This window comes from Sphaeramia orbicularis, chromosome 4 (genome assembly GCF_902148855.1).
Source record: "Sphaeramia orbicularis chromosome 4, fSphaOr1.1, whole genome shotgun sequence".
Classification (NCBI taxonomy): Eukaryota; Metazoa; Chordata; class Actinopteri; order Kurtiformes; family Apogonidae; genus Sphaeramia; species Sphaeramia orbicularis.
In genome coordinates this window covers 35,586,168-35,608,140 of record NC_043960.1, presented here as the reverse complement: position 1 = coordinate 35,608,140, position 21,973 = coordinate 35,586,168, and the positions used below count along the sequence as shown (strand labels likewise).

Here is a 21,973-nt window from a genome sequence, read left to right as displayed (position 1 = left end):
AACCAGGACTCCTCCACATTTACTGGAGGCTTCATGTTGCTGTTTGAATATGTGGCTTCATTTGTTTTATGTGGCTGATATGTTTAATACTGAGCTCTTCTCAAAGTTACTTTTGTTGGTTTTCATGCTGGATTTATTTGACAGTTTGGAGAATATATTGGTCTTGCACAATGACATCATGAGAGGACAGAGTCTCTGTTTTTGTTAGTATCATGTGGTCTCCTTGGAGTAAAAACAGTAGTTGCTATGACGATGCATTTATTTGTGACTTCAACTGACCCACAAATGACCTTGTTATAGAGTAAAATCTTCTGTGTGAATGGGCGTGAGACTGAATATGAGTGAACGCTTTGTTGCCTGTGGTGTGACTAAGAAATTATTTGTATTTGTGTGTGTGTCATAGGTTTATGCACCTGTGCAAGTGTTTGTATTCATGATGCTTTGAGGGACTAATGTCTGAATATTGTTGACTCATGCTTTGCTATCTGCACAATTCATGCTTTTTTATTGTCTTGTCTTTCTGGGTACAGACTGATCAGACATGAAATGGGTTCTGCAAGTCAGTCAGTAATTAACAGGAACATCCAGACTGTAAAAGCACTTCCTTTTATGTTTTATGGTCACTTTGGGAAGCACAGTGTTTGTTATCACTACATAGGCAAAGGGTTTTTTCCTAGCTGAAGAACTTAAATAAAATAACCACATGATTACAGTGTGTGCTACTGGGAGAAGCTGTAAATCAGTGTAATCTCACACACTTATAGAGCAGACCTGTCTCCTAACAAATAATCACTCTTGCCATTTCCCAGTGGTGGGCTTTAAGGGTCTTCACTGACCAAAATATCACTAGCTGCTTCTATGTTCAGGCCTGAGTGGAGCCCCTGCGGAGAGTTAAATGGCAAAACACAGCAAACCCTTTCATTCTACGCTGCACTGAGCATTGGCCATGAACTCCAAACAAACCTCAAATACTACCTTTATATTTGCTGACCTGGGTGAATTGTTGTTACGTTTTGTGAGTGTACTTTATGCATATATGTATGTGTGCACAAAGCATTACCAGACACAGTAGCCACAACCATCTGTCTTGTACTTGCCAGGTGCTGCCAGCTCAAAGTGGTCTATTTGGATCCTGACTTATCCAGGCTATTTTTGTTCAGCCCCAACTGGGCTTTTTAAGAGGCCTACTTAGTTCTGCCATGTGGTATTTATTAAAGAAGGACCAGCATATGTAGTGCCCACCCTGTTTTTGTCACACTGTAATACATATTATACCACTGTCATCTTTTATTTTGCCTTCCTGCCATCACAGACCAGAGCTCCTCGGGTTTCCATAGTGACAGGGTCATCTGACCATAGCGCTGGGTTTGCTGTGGTGCTTTTGATGGTCAACAGGCTGCGGCTCGGACATGTATAGAAGCAGAAAAGGCAGAGCAATCAAAAGTCACATTTTGCTTGTGACAGGGGTTTTATGAGTAAAGAAAGTCAAAAATATAAAAAAATATATAATCATGAATGTGCCTGTTCCAGTGCTGGTATCCCACAATTCATTTCACATCAGAAGAAGAGGGCAGAGTTTCCAATAAAAGCGACTATTTATTTAACCATTGTAGTCCCTATAACTGAAATTAGGGTGTACAAGCCAAAACCAATTTATTTAAATTAGATGTACAAATCTTTTTTTTTTTTTTTTTTTTTTTCTGCTCCTCTGTCCTGTGTGGAATTTGGCAGCTCCCGGCGGCTCCCTCCCTCTCAGCCCTCGACTCAGACCGAGTATTGTGTGCATGTGTGAGTGTGTGTGTGACTCAGAGTGGCAGTCCTGGTGTGAGAGTGTCAGTGGTTCAGTGTGTGTCATGCTGTCAGGAGGAAAGGCTCTGTTTTCAAACCAGGATCAAGAAAATCAATAGTGACTTCTGTTTTACTAACAGGGAGCAGCACGATTATTTAGGTAAGTGATGGTTAGGACATCTGCCTTTGTTAGTAGTGGCATTTTGTCAGTTTGCTCAGGTGGTAAATGAATAATTTGATGTTTGGACTCGAGCCATACCTTTGTCAGTTAGACTATTAGACTATCCTGAATAAGAGGAGGGTACTTGAACCTGACTAAGGCAATGACTTTAAACTGAGGAATGCAATATTTGGTTGATTATAAGGTTCTTTATTTCTTTTTTAGTGAGTTGTAACATGTTTTCAACAGCTCAATGTGGCTATATATGTGTCATTTCTGTTTCAATGAATGAATGAACCTGTTGCATAAAGTATTACAGTTTGCCTCTCACCTGTTTTAATTACGCTGATATATCTTGTGCTGACAAAACTGAAATGAAGTGAGTGTGTAAATGTGTGTGTATGTATATGTGCATGTGGGGACATCCCTATGACTGTCGTGTTTGTAGCTCAGCTGCTGCACATGTCTGTCACTAAATCAGTTGGGTGTCTCTCTGTTTCTTAAATGCACACCCAGTTCAGCTCCTGCACTGACAGACACTTTATACTTAACTCTGTTCAATGAAACAGTAAGAACAGTAGTTGCCTTGACAGCACTGACTAAGAAATTCTGTAATGCCTGTTGATGGATAGCTTAATATAGCCCTCCCACCCCCTGAGTTAAAATTCCTGGGGAAAAATGCTCTTCATTGCTTCCGGTCAGACCTCTGACTGTCATGTGCAGCTGTCGGTGGTCCAGAATATTCCAGCCAGTGCCCTTTGACCCCTGAGTCTGTGCCCTGATTATTAGAGATCCATCAACCAATGGCTCCCACTTGTTTTTTTCTGCATGTTTCATCTTTAATGAAGAAGAATATAACAGAACACTTAAACTGGACTCAGTGTCGAACCTAGAATGTGATACTTCCTCCATAGTCCAGATGACAACACTCAGTACAAGTGTCATTTAAAATACTTTGGCTCATTTAAGTGATACTGATAATTCATAATAATCCAAGAATTGTTTCCCACCATAAGATGATTGTTTATATTTTAACTAAACTGAATATTAGAAGACAATATACTTCATTACAGTTTGCTAAGAGGAGTAACATCAAACCATTCTCCATGATATTCACATGAGAGATGTTGCTGTTGATACTATGTTTTTTTTGCTAAATTTAATATTTGGCATGAGGAGGGTTGTGCAGGTTTAGTAAAAAAAAAACAAAAGCCATATTTAAAAGCCTATATTACGAAGGAGTTGGAGTTTTGGACTTTAAAAGTGCAACAGTAAAAAAAAAAATCACTATAAGCTACTTAGCCAATATGCTAAGTCATTAATAAAATGTATGTGAAGTAAAACACTTAACACATTATGTACCACTTTTTACAAATATGGACCTAGTCATCCATCCATCCATCCATCCATCCAAATTTTGAATAGTTAAATCCTGGTGAGGGTCACAGGGGTGTGTGTGTGTGTGTGTGTGTGTGTGGGGGGGGGGGGGGGGGAGCCTATTTTGGCCCCTTATGGTGAAGACATGGTACACCGTGGATTTGTTGCCAATACATTATAGGGGTGATGCATATACAGTAGATGAATAACCATTCACACTCACTTTGGAGGGTGGGAGGACCCTGCTTGGAGAATATGGGAACTCCACACAGAAAAGCCCACACCTACTCTAGTCTACCTAAATCACCAAAATCACCTTAAGTAATTTTTCTCATGCATTGGAAGAGGAAACTGGGAATGTCTGCATAGACCTTAGCTGATTGCTTTACATTAAAAAAAAAAAAATCAAATACAAAACAAATTCTGTGTCTGAGAAAAGTAATCAGGTCTTTTTTTGGCAGGTTAAATTGTCCTTGGTATTGAGGTTTTGCGATGGGATGTTCTGGTGTATCCTACATTTCAGCCTTATTAGCTTATTATACCAATATTCGTACAATTACATAACTGGAGGGCAGGTAAATGATGCATTATGTGCAATTATGTAAAATTACTGTAATAAGGACTGTGGTAGGATCTAAATATTTTGCAGCTATAGTGAGGCTGTACTTGCAGGCCTTTCACTGAGGCTTATAGACTTTCATTCATTGTTGGTTTCAGTCAGCATTCATGGGAAAGAGGAAACCTAATCTGCTTTCCATCTTGTGTTTGCATGAATTAGGAGATTTCTCTGTCGTGGGTAATAAAACCAACATTGCTTGCTATAGAGTTTGGGCAGTTTCAGTTGACCTCTATTGTAGTTTGTAATTAGGGATAAAGACAGCCTAGATGCCGCTCTGCTTGTCCAGTTGCACTTTGGTTGACTTTTGTGGTTGGTAGCTTGGAAACTGAAATACTAGGAGCAAACTCGTAAGAGAAAACAGACACAAAGACTTAGATGAAGTCTACACACCTGGTCTATAGGGAATTCAGTCCAATTCTGATGGGTCCTTTGGTGTTAAGTGTGTCTGTCCACAGCTGTCATTTTTAAGCTGTATTGAGGTTATTATGCTATGAATCCCTCCTCCTTTCTTTTTCTCCTCCTTCTGTGCTCTGGCCTCCACTCGTTTTGGGTTTGTGGTGAAACTGAGCTTTGCTTCATAAAATTTTCCATCAACAGCAGCAAATAACAACAGGGTCAGACGAGGAGAGTGTGGCCCTCAGCATGCATTTTCAGAGGCCGGGGCAACAGGCTCTGGTTTGGCCTCTCCCTGTGGAATGCTCTCTTCATCCCTATGTGACAAGTTTAGCGTGAAGTGCACCCTGAGAATGGGATACTCCTCCTGTTGCTATCACAGGCATCATCTGGCCTCCGTTGCTTATAATTGTTTTCTCACATGCTATCTTTATTCAGAGAGATGGTGATGGTGATGGTGTTGATGGTGGGATGTTTAGTCACCACCTGGGCTTGGGGTTGTGATGAGCGAAGCGGTGAGGAGTTACCGAGAACATTATTTACTCAGATACTTCGTATGCATGTGCTGAATAGCTGCGTTTCATAATGGTATTGTATTAAGAGGAAATGGGTGGTTAAGGCTACTTTCTGCCAAGAAATTTCTTCCCTCACCCTGCTTCCCCTCCAAATGAGGCTATTGATGGTTGAGTTCCTTCTCCTCCTAGACTGTGTATGACTCAACAAAGTCCCAGCTACTCCAATGTAAGAAATGCTACAAGCTGCCTCACCACGTTCAGCACATTCCACAGAAATGGAGAGGGGATTAAATAAACATTACCGTCTGTCTCTAAATGAGTTTACTCAGTAATTATGCATAATGGTGGATCATTAAGGTTGATTAATAAGGGGGTTTATTGCTCTTCTTGTTAGGAATGGTCTGTTCTTCCGAGTTTATGTTCAGTCAACCCTCAGAGGAGCACGAAACGATGAGTCCTGTGCCCTGCTCTGTGTTTCATCAAATTGTGCCCAAACAGATTTACATTTCCATTGCTTTACTCCTACTGTGCAGATGGTCTGTGTTTCAGATTCAGCGGGGAAAGCCTGGTAAAACTATGAGACGTAGTCAGAATGGAAAACTACTTGAAAGCTTTTAATAAAAAAAAAAAAAGCCTGACTTATAGGTCAGTGTCAAATGATTGAAACACAACTCTTTTTGCATTACAGTTCACATGTTAGCATATGGAAGTGCTGTATTTTCTTCTGTTGAGGTCTGGACAGATTCAGGCCAATGTGTGGAAAACATATCCCTCTGCTTTTTGTAGAAGTTACACACTTACACAAAACACACGACTACAGTACCTCCAACAGCCGTAGCATCCCCCATCCTGAAACCATAGTCATTAGTTAAATGATGTCATGTGTTACAATAAACCCCTTCCTATATGTGTTTAATTTACCAGTGCTCAGAAATGATTTTCCTACACTGAGAGGGATTTGTATTGTACAGCCCACATGTGATTGAACTCAGAGCATATGGTTGCAAAATCTAAAGTGGCCCATTCTGATTAATACAGTGAGTGACTTAAAAGAAAGTTGGGAGGTTTTTACCAACAAAAGAAACCTGAGTTTCCCAAGCAAATTCACAGCAGACATGGCAGTCACCCAAACGAGTTGTTTTCCCTTTTCCCCTGTCTGGCTGTAATCCGGGAAAATGGATTTCAAAACCACACAGACATATTGGTTTGCTCAAACAATAAACTTTTTAAATCTGAATCTCTGGCTGCTGTCAGTTTTGTACCAAAGAATTTGGGCCCTGTCACATAACAAAGTCGAGTTATATATGATCCCTGTTGTCTCATCCTTTCTCTGTCTGGATCAAGTGTTTGATGCTCAGACAGCTGCTCGGCTGGTTCAAGTGTGGCAGATGAGTCTTGGACTCCGCTGCCTCCGGGCCTGACAGGCCGGTGGATAAAGCCTCCCTGCTCGTGCCATGAACAGCTCTTCATTAGTCTCATGTCACAGTCTGTTTCCTATCGTTTAACACACCGGCGTCTGGCTGCGCGATAAAGCCAGCCAAGTTTCCGTAGTTTCACTTCGTCAGGCGATAAGGCAGAGGAACTGCCCTGTGAAGTCTATTGTACTGAGGAGGGAGAGAAAGCAGAAACGGAGCGACAAGCCTCTGCACTGCTCTACCTGTCACCGCCACTGATGAATGGTGCAGTGGGATCTGTCTAAATGGTGACACAGCGTATAATTTTTCCTGTCTGGCCTGGCCTGACTCATCATGTTCATGCACCTCCTGTTCCTGTACTTAACATTCATTCACATTCTGTCTGACTCTCTGCACCCACACCCACTGTGTCAGGTGTAAATCCTCAAGTATGAAGAGCCGTCTAAATATCATGGCTGATGGATTGGTTTCTGGGACAGGCATTGACCTGCTTGACTGACGCAGCAGAGTGTATAAAATCAAGTAATGACCATGCAGACGGATGTTGGGAAGTTTTATACAGATCTCCAAGTCCGCTGGCATGTCCTCGGGTCAGAGCTGTGGATGGACAGAACAGCTGCTCCTTTTAGGCATTTTGGGAATTCCTGGACCCCCCCCCCCCCCCCCCCTTTCAATGAGGAGGTCAGGAGGTGAACAAGACATGTATTCTCTCTTTTTTAGTGTGGTGATGTGCTGCACAGAGTGTGGAGTGTCAGTGGAGTGTTAAACAGATGTATCATAATGTGCTTAAAAACTCATTTAACTGAGCCCCTGAAATCATGACAAGTGAGCCCAGCATTTCTGTGAGCGTCTTTGGAATCTGACCATGTCTGTTTGATCATGTATTTGATGTGGGAACACATTGTTGGGGGGGTTTGCTTTAGTCATAACCCCAAAGTGATGCTTGTGCTGGGAATCTCATCCCTGCTGGGGCCAGTGATAGAAATATTCAGATACTGAAGTAGCTCTGCATCTAAACCTTATTTGAAGGATATAAGTATGAGTGGTATCAGCATCAACATCAGTATGTAAAGTCTAAAATGTAACTTCAATCATTACCAGCATATGAGATTATTGAACACTAGCTGACACTGTTTCTAAGTAGCTTGTGTTGTTACTGCTGCAGATATAGGGCAGTACAAGAGATACAGTCAAGAACTCAGGAATGAGCATAAGGATTTTTGTCAAAACGTGATCCCAGTTTTCCACAATTAAAGTACAGGCTGCACAAATGTAGGCAACCGAGACAGATAAGACATCGCTTAGAATAGAATTACTTATTGACCGTGGTCTACAAGCAAAATTCTCCCACAATAAAAGTAGTGAGACTTACCCAAATTTTAATCACTAATAAGGAAAATATAAGTCAAAAGTACAGGATGGCTGTAGTTTTTACCCTTGGCCACACTGGCCGTAGGGTATTGTCATCAATCGGTCGTCTGTCCGTCCATCTGTCCAAAAACTTTGCCATGCATTAATAGGTCAGGCCACTAGGTGCAGACCCCCACAGAGTTGGCCGGAGTCAGCCGGATACACTCCATGGATATCTTCGCATACTCGTACTGTACTCAAGGTGGACCCAAATCGGACCGTAAAGTACACAGCATGGTTAAGAGAAAAAGGAGGATGAGTGAAAATGCTTCTGTAAACCATCATCTGGAATCATTTGGAAAAACAAACATTGGAGTCTCCACTTCCTGTCCAGCTTCACTGTGGCTTGACAGTGGAGAATGGGTGAGAGAAATGGAACTAAACAACAACAACTTTCACCAGTATTTAGCTCAGGCCTGTGAAAATGACCCTAATGTTAACGCGAATGTTAATAATGCAGTGTTAGACTCCGGCCTGGCTCTGGGTGTAGGCGACACAGGCGGCTGATTAGGGCGACATCTGCTGGAGGGGGCGCCAAATTACAGACAAACAAATTAAAATAAAAAAATAGATAAATCAGAATATCTGTATAATAAACTTGAAACGCACCCTTTACACTTCCTTGACATATGATCTCTTAAATAAATCATAATCAAGCCTCAATATGACAAATCTTTATTACACTTGTCCTACTTTGTGGATTCTGTCATTCACATTTATTTCTTATTCACTATTAAAAGACATGACACCAATTCACAGGGTCTCTTAAACATGCTAAGTATCTAAACAATTTAAATTATTTCTCATTGTATATTTATTTCTCTTAGACTTATTTCTCATATATTTAAGGTTCATTTACATTAATTCTTTACTGTATGTACTGTTTTAAATACATATCTTTATACATCTATTGCACAAACCAATGTCAGTATTAATTCACAGTCTCAAACATTTTACATATTGCAAATCAACATCAGTGACAGTCAATATTTTGAAGACTTTCATAAGTCAGGCTCAGGGTTTTCAAGTGCGAGCAAATTATGTTTAAGATAAACTATTGGATCTCAATGTCTGAACACTGGAATTAATTCACTTTTCAGATTCCTCCCAGTGTAAAATTTATTAATCTATTTTATAAATGTACATAAACATATTTATATACTGTATGTAATGACACTTTATCTTATATCTTGAGAACATTAATCAAACAGCACTTATGTCATTTTTCCCAATTCATCTTATCAAACTATGTAAGATTGGACATATTTTGTCTCTGAAGTAGATAATTCCCAAAAAACTGTAGACCAGTGCCACCTTTAGAGTTGGTTTAACTGACCTTTTTTGTGTAGAACTGCAAATAATAATTATTTTCATAAGGATTCATCTGATTATTTTCACTCTTAATTGATTGGTTGTTTGATCAACAAAAATCTAATAAAATAATGAGATAATAGTGAGAAATGCTGCCACAATTATCCAGAGGGCTAGACAACCAAACCAAGACAAACAGGAATTATTAATGCATCAAAATAATAATAATAAAAAAAAAGAAAGGTATATTTGAGAGGCTGAAACCATAAAATGTGCAAAATGTTGATTCATTTAATTTAATTTTTAATGTTTTCAGATGAACATTCATCCAACTGATTGTTTCAGTCGTACTTGTCTGGACTACCAGTTTATATGTTTTGTGTAAAAATAATCATTAACATTTTTCAAAAGCCATGAGATAAATGAAGGGGAATAAAAACACTAACATTAGCCTTGGATAAGTAGTGTAGCACAAATATTAAGTGGTATAAAAAAAATGTAAATGTATTACATTCCACTGCTGGTTGGGTCACAGGTCAGGGAACAATGCTGGTGTTTTACAGACTCTGGGATGTGGTACCAGGCCCAGGCGCCTGTCCAGACACACAGGACTCTGATTGGAAGGAGGGGAAGGGTGTTCCTGCTTCCCGTAACACTGCGTCTCGTCACTACCTCAGGGTGGTTGATGACTGACAGACGTGGAAACTCACATATGCCCCAAGGGGCTGTGTGAGTATGTGAATGAGTACTTATTGATGTGTGCTACACTGGCAGGCCTCCATCATATTCACCAAAGGTATACTTAAGTTGGACTATTTGTCATCGCCTTTGCTTGTCAAGAAAAATTTTATTGAAAAGAGGCATAAATTTCAATAATGATCTGTATTACCTGCAGTCTATGATTAAAGTTTCCGTTCTTTACGGGAATATATATTTCTTTTGGCTAAAACTTACCAAAATACTCAACCACAAGACAATGGTGAAATAATATGTGATATTCAAGACTTGTGTCTGAAAAGCTTTAGTTTTCTGGGTCAACAGATTAGCCTTATTGTTTTAGCTCTGTTAAAAGTTACATGTTAATGTGGTTGATGGATACAAACACGATGGTCAAAGCTGCTTAATGTTGTGCTGAATGTAAAGTCATGTAGAAGAGAATAAATGTAAGAAAACAAGTTCAAGTGTAGATTTTATGTCAGTTTGATACCCCTCATAATCATTAATAATACTACACTCCACTCAAGTACTGGCTACATTTGCATGGATCACACTTCTCAGTGATGCGTACTGGGGTACAATTAAAATGTTCTTCCTCCTCGTTCAGGTGGTTCTGCGAAGGCCGTGAGCTGCACAGTTCTCCTGACATCCAGATCTGGAGGGATGGTGACCTGCACACTCTGGTGATCGCTGAAGCCTTTGAGGACGACACCGGCCGCTACACCTGCGTGGCCTCCAACAGCCTCGGAGCAGATAATACATCTGCAGAGGTTTACATTGAAGGTTAGAAATGAAAAGCAGCATTCATCAGGACAGTTCAAGTTCAGAAACAACCAAAGAGAAAAAAAGTAGTAATGAGAAGACTAGCGTTAATCTACTTTATTATTCAAGTAATGTGTGGTGAAACCAAACCATCTATGGCTTAATTCTTGCAGGAGCTTCATCATCAGATTCAGACGGAGAAGGAGGAGTGTCAAAGTCCAAATCAGGAGCCATGCCTCAGTATGTGTGTTTCTGTTGTGACCCCGTGACCCTTTGACCCAATGAACTCCTGAACAGATTAACTCAGCGGGCCCACCGCCTGTTCATGTTTAACTAGACCCTTAAAAGGGCCTTTAAGAGCCATAACCCTGACCCAGCATGACAATCTATATAATGAGACACACACAGCGTAAATGTGGCAAAAAAAAAATAAAAAAATCACCGTTCATGCATTCATTTCCAGTGAGATTTTACTTTTTCTCCACTTTCTTTTCCACTGTTTTTTCTCCTTTGCTGAATACACATAATATTTTGGTCCAGACAGAGTCTTGGTAGACCATTGTCTGTCAATATGTTATTCCAATCTGTATACAAATGCATATTTTGACCTTTTCAATCACTGTTTTGAGGATTGTGGAAAAACCACAGTAGTGTCCACTATGTCCTCTACTTGCATGTTTTAGTTGACCAAATGTTTTGATTGTTATCAGAAAAACTTCCTGGTTCTCTTTCTGTTTACACATACAATCCAAGATGGCTGATATCATCTTAATTGCTGTAGAGACGATTTTTTTTATATAAGGATCCTATTATAACCAAGTCCATTAAGAGTTTAGGAATGTATCACTTCACAAAAATGTAAGTTTTGCTTTATGTATTTTAGAGTTCAGAAGAAGACTACATCAATGTCCCTGACAATACGATCATCATCACCCAAAACCCCTGAGGTCCTTCCTCATCGTTCCACTCTGGTCCAGTCTTTATCTCAGCCCCCACAGCGGGTAAGACACCTGCAGTAGCATCCACTGGAGCCACAGTCATAAACACATGGAAAAAGGTTTTCACTGACATGTACAGACACATTTCTGAATGGAATCAATCTGATCATAAAGTCAACTCATTGTCTTCCAGGTGCAGAGTCCTGTGTCATCACTGTACGGTGCTGATGTGTCAGGTCCCCCTGTGTTCACCAAGGTATGTCTACCTACACACACTACATGGTCATGAGCAGACAGACTACTAATACACATTTAACGTATATTGTAGCTGCAGTTTTCAGTCCAAAAATGCCTGCACTCAGTCCTGTTCAGTTTGTTTTTGATGCTGAACTGGAGGAAGAGGGCTGTCATGCAGATGGTAGTGCACAGCATAGTCAGGCTCTGAGGAGGCCGCTCAGTTTCTCCCACATCAAACCGGAAAATCATTTTCTTTATGTACTTTATGACTTCGTGCAGAGGAACATTGCCATGTTGAAACATGAAAGGGATTTCCCAAAACTGTTTCCAAATGCAGTAGTTGGAAGCACACTATTACTTAAAATATTACCAAGATTCCCTTGAAGGTATAATGTCACATTTCCACAATAATATATTTTCAAAGGTCTACACCTATGTTATTGTACACAATATTTTATGTACTTACTGCTGTCATATTAAGACAAGGACATCATTTTATTTCATCACTTGTCAGTAGTGTGTATCCCCTTTATGTGAATAAATGCTAAAAACTGGACTCTAAAACCAATACAGTTGTATTTTTTGCACATTTGGCCACAGTGCATAATTTTTTTTGTTATTTCCATGCCAATTTGTAAAGTGGTAATCTAGTAGAGAACAACTATATTGATGTTTCTCAATATTTATTGCCTTACTACAATTTACAACCAGTAGCAGTGACCAACAGTTTGTCACCAGGCTAATATGTCCAGTAACAAAATGTCAGTAATAGTACTACTTTCCCATTAGATAAGTTGACCTAATGTTGAATTTTACAATATGTTAGACACATGAATATTTCATTAGAATGTGAATATTTGTCACTAAATATGATGCAAATAAAATTTAAATATGTAATATCGTCTGTAACCATGATTTCTGTCTGAGTCACTACAAATAGAATACTGTTAAAACAACAACTCCCATGATCCCACACTTCTTTATAATGTCACCAAACAATGTCTTCCACTATTGTTTTGATTGAGAGACCCCTACAGGTAGACATTTCATACTGTGAGTTTAATTAGAGCTGAGCCACAAACCAGAGCAGAGTTATGTGGTCAGGGGTCTGCACATACTTTTGCAGATTTTTTTGTATCATAAGGATCGAACACACACACGCTGACACACACACACACACACACACACACACACTCAGGCTCCTTTTATAATAACAGTATGCAGCAGTGTGGCTTTCAGCAGTGGGGGTCAGATAAAACATAGACTTCAATGAGAGCTCCTCCTCCTGCTCAAGAACACCCCTTTCCAGCTCAGACTCTTCAACACTCCCCCGGCAGCCCCTCATTCCCTCTCCCCGAGGCTACAGGCCTTGTGATGGCGAGACTGAAACAGGCCGAGGCAGAGCTTCAAACGGCCCTGCCAAACCCACAAGGGTCAGGTCTCTTTTCACTCTCATCCAGCCAGTCAGCTCCTAAATCATTTTCCACCTCATTACAGAAAGACATTTGTTTTTCTTCACCCCCACCCGCCTTCTTTAAAAACTGTCACAGGCTTTAATCATCTCAATGAGAGGATGTTCGCCTGAAGTGAAGCCTACGCCGTGACATCATCGATATAACACACACACACATGTTGTCCCAAACACAAAGAGAGAAGCTCAGACTCATATGGACTGAAAGCCTCTTGTTGATGGATGTTCTAGTCTACAGCCCTGACCATGTTAACAACAGCTTCTCCATCACTCTACACATGCTCCAGTTTTACACTCTGCAACAATTATCATATTGACTGGTGGTGCACAGTTTCTGCAGAAATTGGATTTATTTATCCTACTTCTGTGCAGATGTTGCAGGACGCTCTGGCATCGGACGGCCAGGTGGTGGTCCTGGAGTGCAGGGTCCGTGGCAGTCCCCCTCTGCAGGTCCGATGGTACCGACAGGGAGAGGAGATCCTCGACTCCCCAGATTTTCGTATTCTCCAAAAAAGTGAGACATTCTACTATGATGTAACACAGTAGTAAACGACACATCATTACCACTCTGGGAATATACTTGAGTGCAAGAAAATGTCAGGTATTCAAAATATGTAGGTAATATTTACTTCACTGTAGCAAAAGCTGTAGAGTAGTCTCAGCAAACTATTCTTAAAGTATGAAAAGTAAAACCAGTCATTGTGCAGTAAAATGGTTCAAGTAAATATGATGTTTTTGGACACATACTATTGCAGCATTAATGTGTATGTTGCATTTTATTGTGGTAGATATTTAAGTCTGAGATCTTTATATCCTCCTGAGACCCATCAATGCATTTTTGGCATTTTTTTCCTCTGTAGGGAACAAGAGTCGCTGTCCACTGCATAGGACATTCCATAAAACAATCAGTTGCATCATGCTGTTTCCAATTAAGGCAATTATTTAATGTAAAAAAAGCCAAAACTTGTACTTTCTTAGCTCTCAGGAGGATGTAATGTAAAGGAGGTTAATTCCCGCACATGTTTGTAGCATCACTGTCATTTTTGTGGTCTCAGAAAAGGAGGCTTGTTTGCAGCTTTGTGATAATACATTTCCAGCTAAGCCAAGAGTGCTTATATATGGGTGCTTCTGTGAGAGTGGTCCCTAAAAACAGGACATGGGGCTAAAAATTCAAACTAGATGTAGATTAATGTTATGAAGCACTTTGAGTCTATTTTAAAAATAAATATTTACTGAGATAAAAGAGAAACTATTTTTCAGATAAAACACATTTTAATATTTTTTTAATATTATTGTTTTATACAAAAATCTGCATGTAAGACGGTAAAACGGACACGAAAATTAGGTGCTACTATTTTTTTGAATATCTTTTATTCTCTCACAGATACATTTTGGGAATCAAACTAATTATGCAAGGCAGAGTGTTTCACAAAAATGACTGCTGTTGCAAAATCACTCAAGATTTATTTGTGTTTAAATGGGCAGGTTCTGTATGTAACGCAAGTGGACACGATGGGTTACACACAAAACCTGGTATGAGACAGCCGATGAATGCAAAACCCATGTCTGGATTAGAAAAACCACAAGGATCCTCAAATTTAACAGTGTCTTTATTTATAGCGCTATATAAGACCATTTCAAGCCATGTTTTCCAAATCAAATGCACTGACACCTAGGTAGCTTTTCCTATCCCAATTTTGGTCCTATTTTTGGCCTCAATATTTTATTAAAATTCATTAATTTTGGGATGGCTCAGAACAAGAGTATAATTTTTTTTTTTTTTTTTTGCAATTATATTAGGTCATCATTAGGTAAATCCTGGGGGGATATATGTCTAAATTTGTCTTTTATTATTGGGTCTAAAAAGCTGGCAAAGTGCCAGATTCCAAAATGAACCCAGTTTCATCAAAGCATGATAAGATAGAGCCGTTTTTCAGCACTTAATCCTTCAATTTATCATTCAAAACTCAACACATTTGAATATACTTAGGTTTTAGAGGACAGGAAGTGGAAAAAAATCTATAAAGTTAGTATCTAAGGGTGAAATGTACAACAGAAGAAAAGGAAAGTAGTAAGGTGATAGTAAATACAGGTAGACTACCTGCAATTTGTACACTTCATCACTGTTATAACACTGTATTTCAGCACTTACTTAACAACCAATACTCCACATATGAATCAGCAAAATATCTCTCTTTTTTCCTCCCTTCATCCCTACCTTCGACATCCTGTGCATCAGAACCCCGATCTGCAGCTGAATCAGGTAGGTCACCTCCTCCCACTCACAGTCAGCGGTTAAAATTACTAATGGGTTATCATGTGGTGTCTGGAGATGACGCTGCTGCTGCTAATGATGATGATGATGATGTTAATAATCAGTGGTTTCATTATCAGCTGTAACCTTTCGCTTGATTCTGCCTCCAGCAAATGATCACACCTACTGTGGTCAGACTGGGGAAAGTATGTGACACCCCAATACCAACAAACTTCAACTCACACAAACACATACTCACCGCCACAGATAAACAATGACACACACTAATTGATGTCAGATACTTCCCACCTGTATGAATCGGGTCATTTGTTGTGTTATTTTCATGCTGTGAGTCACTCAGGAACATCTGCACTCCTGATCTCTGCGTGTCTGAAAGTGAATGACATTCATCTTCATTTGTTTTAACGTCAGTCTACTGTCCACATTCGGGGGGGGTAACTCAGTTCATCCTCCATCTATTTCTCCCAAACATTATGACTTATCTCAGGCTATAAATCAAATGTCATAACAGTCCGATCATTGGAGGTGTACTGATATTTGCCTGTTTTTTCCAGAGGAGATCTGCACACTAGTGATAGCCGAGGCCTTTCCAGAGGATGGAGGTCTGTTCTCCTGCACGGCGTCTAATCCCTATGGCTCTGTCAACTGTTCAGCCCAACTCACTGTCACTGCAGGTGCGTCAACACAGACACGAAGGCAGCATCTGGGGTTAAAAAAAAAAAAAAAAATTCACTGACGTCACCTGAAAACACTCAAATTATGTCTGGATTTAAAATGCCATTTATAACAATAAGTTGGGGTCTGGATAACACATCTGGAAAACATTCAGAGGATATCAAGGCTTTTGAGGGGGGATATGTTAATCTTTATTTGACAGTTTCCTTTGCTTCACATCCATTTAAACTAAAGCCTTGCATTGCCAATTTTTTTTCCTCTCAAGCTTCATACTGTACCTCAGATGTGAAGGATTATGATATTGCATAAAATGCTTATTAAATCCTCATGTAAGAGATTATCTTGTTTTCAAAAGGTGGATTTCTTGTTACAAAATAATGAATGAAATCTGAATACTTTTTTCCCAAAGCGAGTGTATTCTTGCAAGTGAATCAGGGCTTCATCATTTCTCTGACCTCACATAGCCCCGTGTCTCCCCTGTGGTTTGAGATCATTTATAAAAGATTGATGTTTTGTTATCTCCGGCATCAAGATGTCGATCCTTTGTCCTGTTTATGCTGAGCAGCTCTGTGTGAGTACAGCAGGACGTACATATTTCAGTGTATTCCCACAGACTTAACTGTGTTTCTACTGTACAGGACTCACTGCTCAGTTTAAGGAAAGGCTGAATAAACAGAAATGGCTTCAGCCTGACTGGACACAGCTGCCACTTTAGATCAGATGATACAGACTTGTATGTGTAATCTTTACAGAGGAAAAACTAAACATTAATGTCTGACTTTTTCCACTTTCCTCTTGTTTGTTTGCCCTAGCAGCTGAAGATTCATCCAGTAATGGCATGTCTGGTGATAGCTCAGGGTTTGAGGATGCGGCAGCCTTCCCTCCTCCTCCCCCACCCACAGAGATCAGCCTCCTGGAGCTGCCACCCAAGATGCTGCCTCAGCCCAGCGCTGATGCTGTCCATACCAAGGAGCTGGAGATCTGGCCCAGCGTGTCTGCCCTGCCTCCGGTTCAGATTCAGGGCTCAGAGGTGGAGGACAAGGGGAAGGGATCTGTCCAGAACGGTCAACCTCTGAGTCCACCATCACCTCCAATGATGCCTAAAGAGACCACGCCACCCCCACCACCACCTCCTCCTCCTCCTCCACCTCTACCACTGTCTGAGCCTGCTACAGATTTCCCAGTCAAAGCACAGAGTCCAGCCCAGGCGGCACCAGACTCACCTCCGACCCCAGGCAAGCTGTCTCCATCCCCTGGGAGGGACGCTCTTCCACTGCCCATCAAGCCTAAACCAAAGCTGTGAGTACCTGTGATGTCCCAAGCGCCCCGAGGGAAGGCTAGTCACCTGTGTGTGTGTGTGTGTGTGTGTGTGTGTGTGTGTGTGTGGTGGTGGTGGTGGTGGTGGTGGTGGGGGGGGGGGGGGGGGGGGTTAGACAGACTAGGAGGCCTGTCTGAGGTCAACTCTATGTCTCCACTTTGTGAAAGGGTTAAAGGGGGAATCCCAGGCCTTGTTAGAACAAAAGCATTCCCCCGGCCTTTATGCTGGTGTCAGTGTGGCATCGTGTTTGCCAGGCCAAGCCTGCCAGCTGCCGTCTTTCTGTCTGTGGCTGTAAACAGATCTGTGTGGCTTTTTCTGGATGGCTCCAGTTGATTCTGTCTGACCTCAGACTGCATGCCCAGCCCAGGAAACAGCTATTGTATTTTTTTCCTTTGCACCTTTTCTGCTAGCTCTGCAGGGATCAGGTAGGATGTCACTGTTAATAGAGTACAGTTGGGCATCATATTGCTTTGTTTTCAATGGCCTGGTATTTTGGGATACCTGCTGTGAACGAGCCTCTTGTGCATGGGCTTTGTCTAAATTGCTGATAAAATTTCTCTGGAAATTTGTCCTTTTATTCAATATCATACATTCTGGAACACTTTGAATATTGATGAGCATTTTTTGTAGTGTAAGGCTGGTAAGATGGACATAGTGCATGGGAGCTACTGCTCACTTGGCATGCAGATGGAGCTCAGTTTAAATAGATTTTGCACCTAAACTAGCAACCTCATTGCATTGTCCTGTCACATGATGAAAAAGAGACTTTTTATATTTTATGTAAAATATGCATATTATTTTGATATTGATTGCCACTGACTACCCCGTAAACATCAAAAATAATGATGAAATGAGTTTGCGTTGTCAAGAAATTCTAAAGTTAATTCCATATGTAGTGTAATCAGTCATGTTCTGGACTGGTTCTCTTTTCTCTGTTTATGGGCCTGAACTGTATTTACATCCTTGAGTATTTTGAGCCTCCAGGCATCACTAATATGTTTATGATCTAAAATCAAAATTAAATAGGACTGTGTTACCAGAAAGTGATACTTTTGTGGCATTAATTCAATTGCTTTGATACTATTGAATATCAAAAATATGTTTACATCTGATACCAAATGTACTAAAGTAAACTTAATTAGCATCAGTGCAACACAGCACACATGTATATTATAGCCTACATTTTTATTAAATATACAATAGCAAGTGACGCCTAGTTGTAGCAAAGAGGCTTATTTTGTCTGTTGTAAAATGCCGAAGTGCAGAAACAGATGACTTCACTTAAACCAGCCGAAGAGCTAAATGATTTGTAATTTTCATTAAGTTAATATTGTATCAATAAGTATTGATAAACCAAGCTTTTAATACCGAAGATATTTTCACAGTAGTGCCAGTGCTTTACTAAAGTAATCTGTCTTCCTCATCTGTCTGGTCTTGCGTGGCATTTCTGCATTTTTTTTTTGCTTCACAAAAATGACCTAGATATGTAGATTTACCAAGGGTATAAGCTGAGGGTTTACTGTTTCTCTATGTGACCTGCTGCATGTAGGCCAGAGGTTGTGACAGTTTAGTAAAGCCTCGTTGTTGCCTTGCACAGTCCAATTCCATAGCATGTGTGCTGGAAATGGTCCTGCTGATGGGTGCTGCTGTATCTTTGTCAATATAAATGTTATGACATTTTAATTCTGTGCTTCCAGAGCTGAGAATGTAGAGGAGGAGACAGAAAATAACAGGTAAATATTCAAGTGTGAGGGTGATGGTCCGGATCAAATTAGTCATCATCATGAGAGAATAGACTATGTAAATGGTGTGAAGGGAAATGTCAAATCTGAATAAATGGATCACATGACACCAAAATGTGAAAAATACCTCACAGACAACAAGATTATGTATAAACCATAGCCCCAAATCTTTCAGCTGTGACAAATGTGGACATTCTAAATATTTACCTTTGTCTCCAGACCTTGGTTTCCATTTCTAGGTCCAGTTTTTGTTTCTCAAAATAGATAACAGTAAAGCTGCTTCTCCTGGAGTTTTCCACAATAACAACATGAAAACACTGCTAAAAACAATCAGCTCCAAACTGTGAAGCAATTAGGAAGCCTAAACTGTCCCTCTCCTGCCCCCTCCCCCTTAAATTCTGTAATTACATAGTAAAAACACAGCAGCCTTGTCATTAACCACAGGTCATGTTTGTGCCAGACTGTGCTCTGTTTCCTCAGGTTATGTGTAGGGACAGATGCTGCCCACTGAGGCTTATAATAAAGCCTGTCAATGGCTTTAGACTTTTAATATTTCTTCCCTGAGTCACACGCTGTTGTGGGGCATTAGCGAAACCTGCACATTTTACAGTTCTTTGTAATAAGTACCAAGAGTTTTTAATTAACCACTTTGTTGAATTGCTTTACCTTCAATAAACAGAGTGGAAACTGTGACCTTTTAACTACATTTCCATAAAGGCACTATCACTGGATGAAGTTTAAGTGGTTTATTGTGCAGTTCAGGTAGCTAGAGGCAAAAGTGCCTAGACATGAGAGTAACCCTCAATGGGAATTATTCCTGAAGTTTTCAGTTTTTACACCCAGGTAAATGCTGGTCATGCTGATATCCTTAAAATCACTTTGAGTTTTCATAGCATCCGTTACGATATATATGTGATATCACATGTTAACACTAGTGTTTATAGCCATAAACTAGATGAGTTCATGTTCGCAAATCTAGAATAAATTAACCTAAGTCATAGGAATAATACACTAGAAGCCCATGTGAGGGATGATTTCTGTTTCAATAACAGTGAGCTGAGATGAAGGAAGTAGCTGTGTGACTTGGCAGGCAGGAGAGACTACAGGAGACCTGAACTGTGAAAACAGTCCTGCTGTTTTTCTGTGCTGAAGGAAGAGGGAGCAGGGTTGGTAGTTATTTGGGTTTGATGCCCAGTGCTGATGCCAGACGTCAGGATAAGAATCAAAGGAAATTCTCAGGGGAGAGGCAGAGTTTGGAAAGTTAGATGTGGACCAGTCCCCAGGTTTAGAGAGCAAGCAGATTCTTTTAATCACATGGTAGAAAATAGAGGCAGATTCTTTTTTAGATTGTAAAGTAAGGCTACATAGATGCAAGTCATTAATAAACAGTTCATACATTGCTCCAGACTAAATCAAGTTACTCCTTCATTTTTTTCATCGATGTCTCCTGTTAAATCTCAGATCTTCTATTTGCATTTCTTACTCTAGTCATTGAATTAGATCATGTACTAATAAACTACTACTATTCATAACCCAGCAGAGGAAGCTTCACTTTAAAATTTGCAGCACATCATCATTAATACTACTAAGACACCAGCCAACATGAAACATCACTATATATAAAGTTATACCATTTTATTATATGGTTTTGTTGAGTATTTGATGATCAGTTCATGGCAGCGCTCAATGGTCTGTTATTTCTGTATAAGAGAATCAGCTCCATGTATAGAGTATAATTGTCTGTTTTATTCCGCAGAAGCAAAATATTCATGTAAGAAGTGGGATAATGTACAATGAGCCATTGTTATTGCAAGATAAAGCCCTCCATGATGATCAGGATGCTGTCTGGGTTTATTTTTCAATAATTCCATTATCCATTAAGCAGTGAAACCTATGCCATATGTTATATCATCACTAAGACATTGGCAAATCCTTAGTATATAAATCTGCTACGTTGATATGATGTAATCAGATATGCCAAATGGAATGAGTGTAAACATATGCCGATGATTAAACGCCAAATGCTGAATTCTTATGAACCATTTATAAGGCACATAACCTAAAAGAAAAAGGTTCAGCTAAAGTGATGTATTTCTCTGAGCAGATGTGTAATGCGACTTAACTTGTCTACAAGACTTTGATAAAGACCTGTACAGGTTTATAAATCCTGTATAAATAAGAGATAATATTATGAGACGAGACATAAGTCAGACTTTGCTCTCAACACAGTCATCACCATGTTGGACCAAGTTAAAGTGCCTTTTGATTCACCAACACAACTCAACCTTTGTACGACTAAAGGAGCACGGCTGGGTGTAAATGTTCACATGTGGCCATCGATAAAGTCATATCATAACACACTGATAACACCTGGAGTATGGTGTGTTCTTCCATGTTCACATGTGTAGATGGTTTTGATGGATGAGGTGTTGGTGCCGATGGTTTTCAGTGTCTGCAGTTTCCTGTACTGATAACGGTTCATATTTATTTGGTGTGACTTTTCACAAGAATGTTTTCACAAGAATGTATTATGACATAGTTTTCACATGTTTTATGAAAGCCGTGCTTGTAAATAATGTTTTTCGTATCGTCATGTTGACAAATTGCCTCTGTGTGCCTGAGAATGTGAGACAGGAATACCAACCAAAGGACAAGACATTCAGAAGTGACCACACATCAAGGTGTGACCACCATGATACTGACTGTGATAACAGGGGAACGCATTCTATTATAGGCTGGGATAATGTCTGGATGAGTGTCATACGTCAGGCAATGAAGCAGAGGCAACAATTATCCCTTAAACCATTCCACAGCCTAATCTCTCTTTCATAAGACCAGGAATCAACTTTG

General features: G+C 40.0%; 1 protein-coding gene across 4 annotated transcripts in view; it reads left to right on the top strand.

The window, feature by feature from the left end:
* Nucleotides 1-21,973, top strand: part of palld (palladin, cytoskeletal associated protein) — a 67,721-nt gene that overhangs the window by 20,166 nt on the left and 25,582 nt on the right. For 2 of the 4 annotated variants that reach the window (XM_030131502.1, XM_030131504.1), the window contains exons 3-10: nt 10,313-10,488; nt 10,641-10,707; nt 11,351-11,468; nt 11,599-11,661; nt 13,486-13,627; nt 15,353-15,376; nt 15,943-16,062; nt 16,876-17,362. In XM_030131502.1, coding sequence (XP_029987362.1) covers nt 10,313-10,488; nt 10,641-10,707; nt 11,351-11,468; nt 11,599-11,661; nt 13,486-13,627; nt 15,353-15,376; nt 15,943-16,062; nt 16,876-17,362 — 1,197 coding nt within the window. Of the gene's footprint in view, nt 1-1,818; nt 1,949-10,312; nt 10,489-10,640; nt 10,708-11,350; nt 11,469-11,598; nt 11,662-13,485; nt 13,628-15,352; nt 15,377-15,942; nt 16,063-16,875; nt 17,363-21,973 lie in introns of those variants that run through there. The other 2 variants (XM_030131505.1, XM_030131503.1) reach the window with 2 other exon arrangements.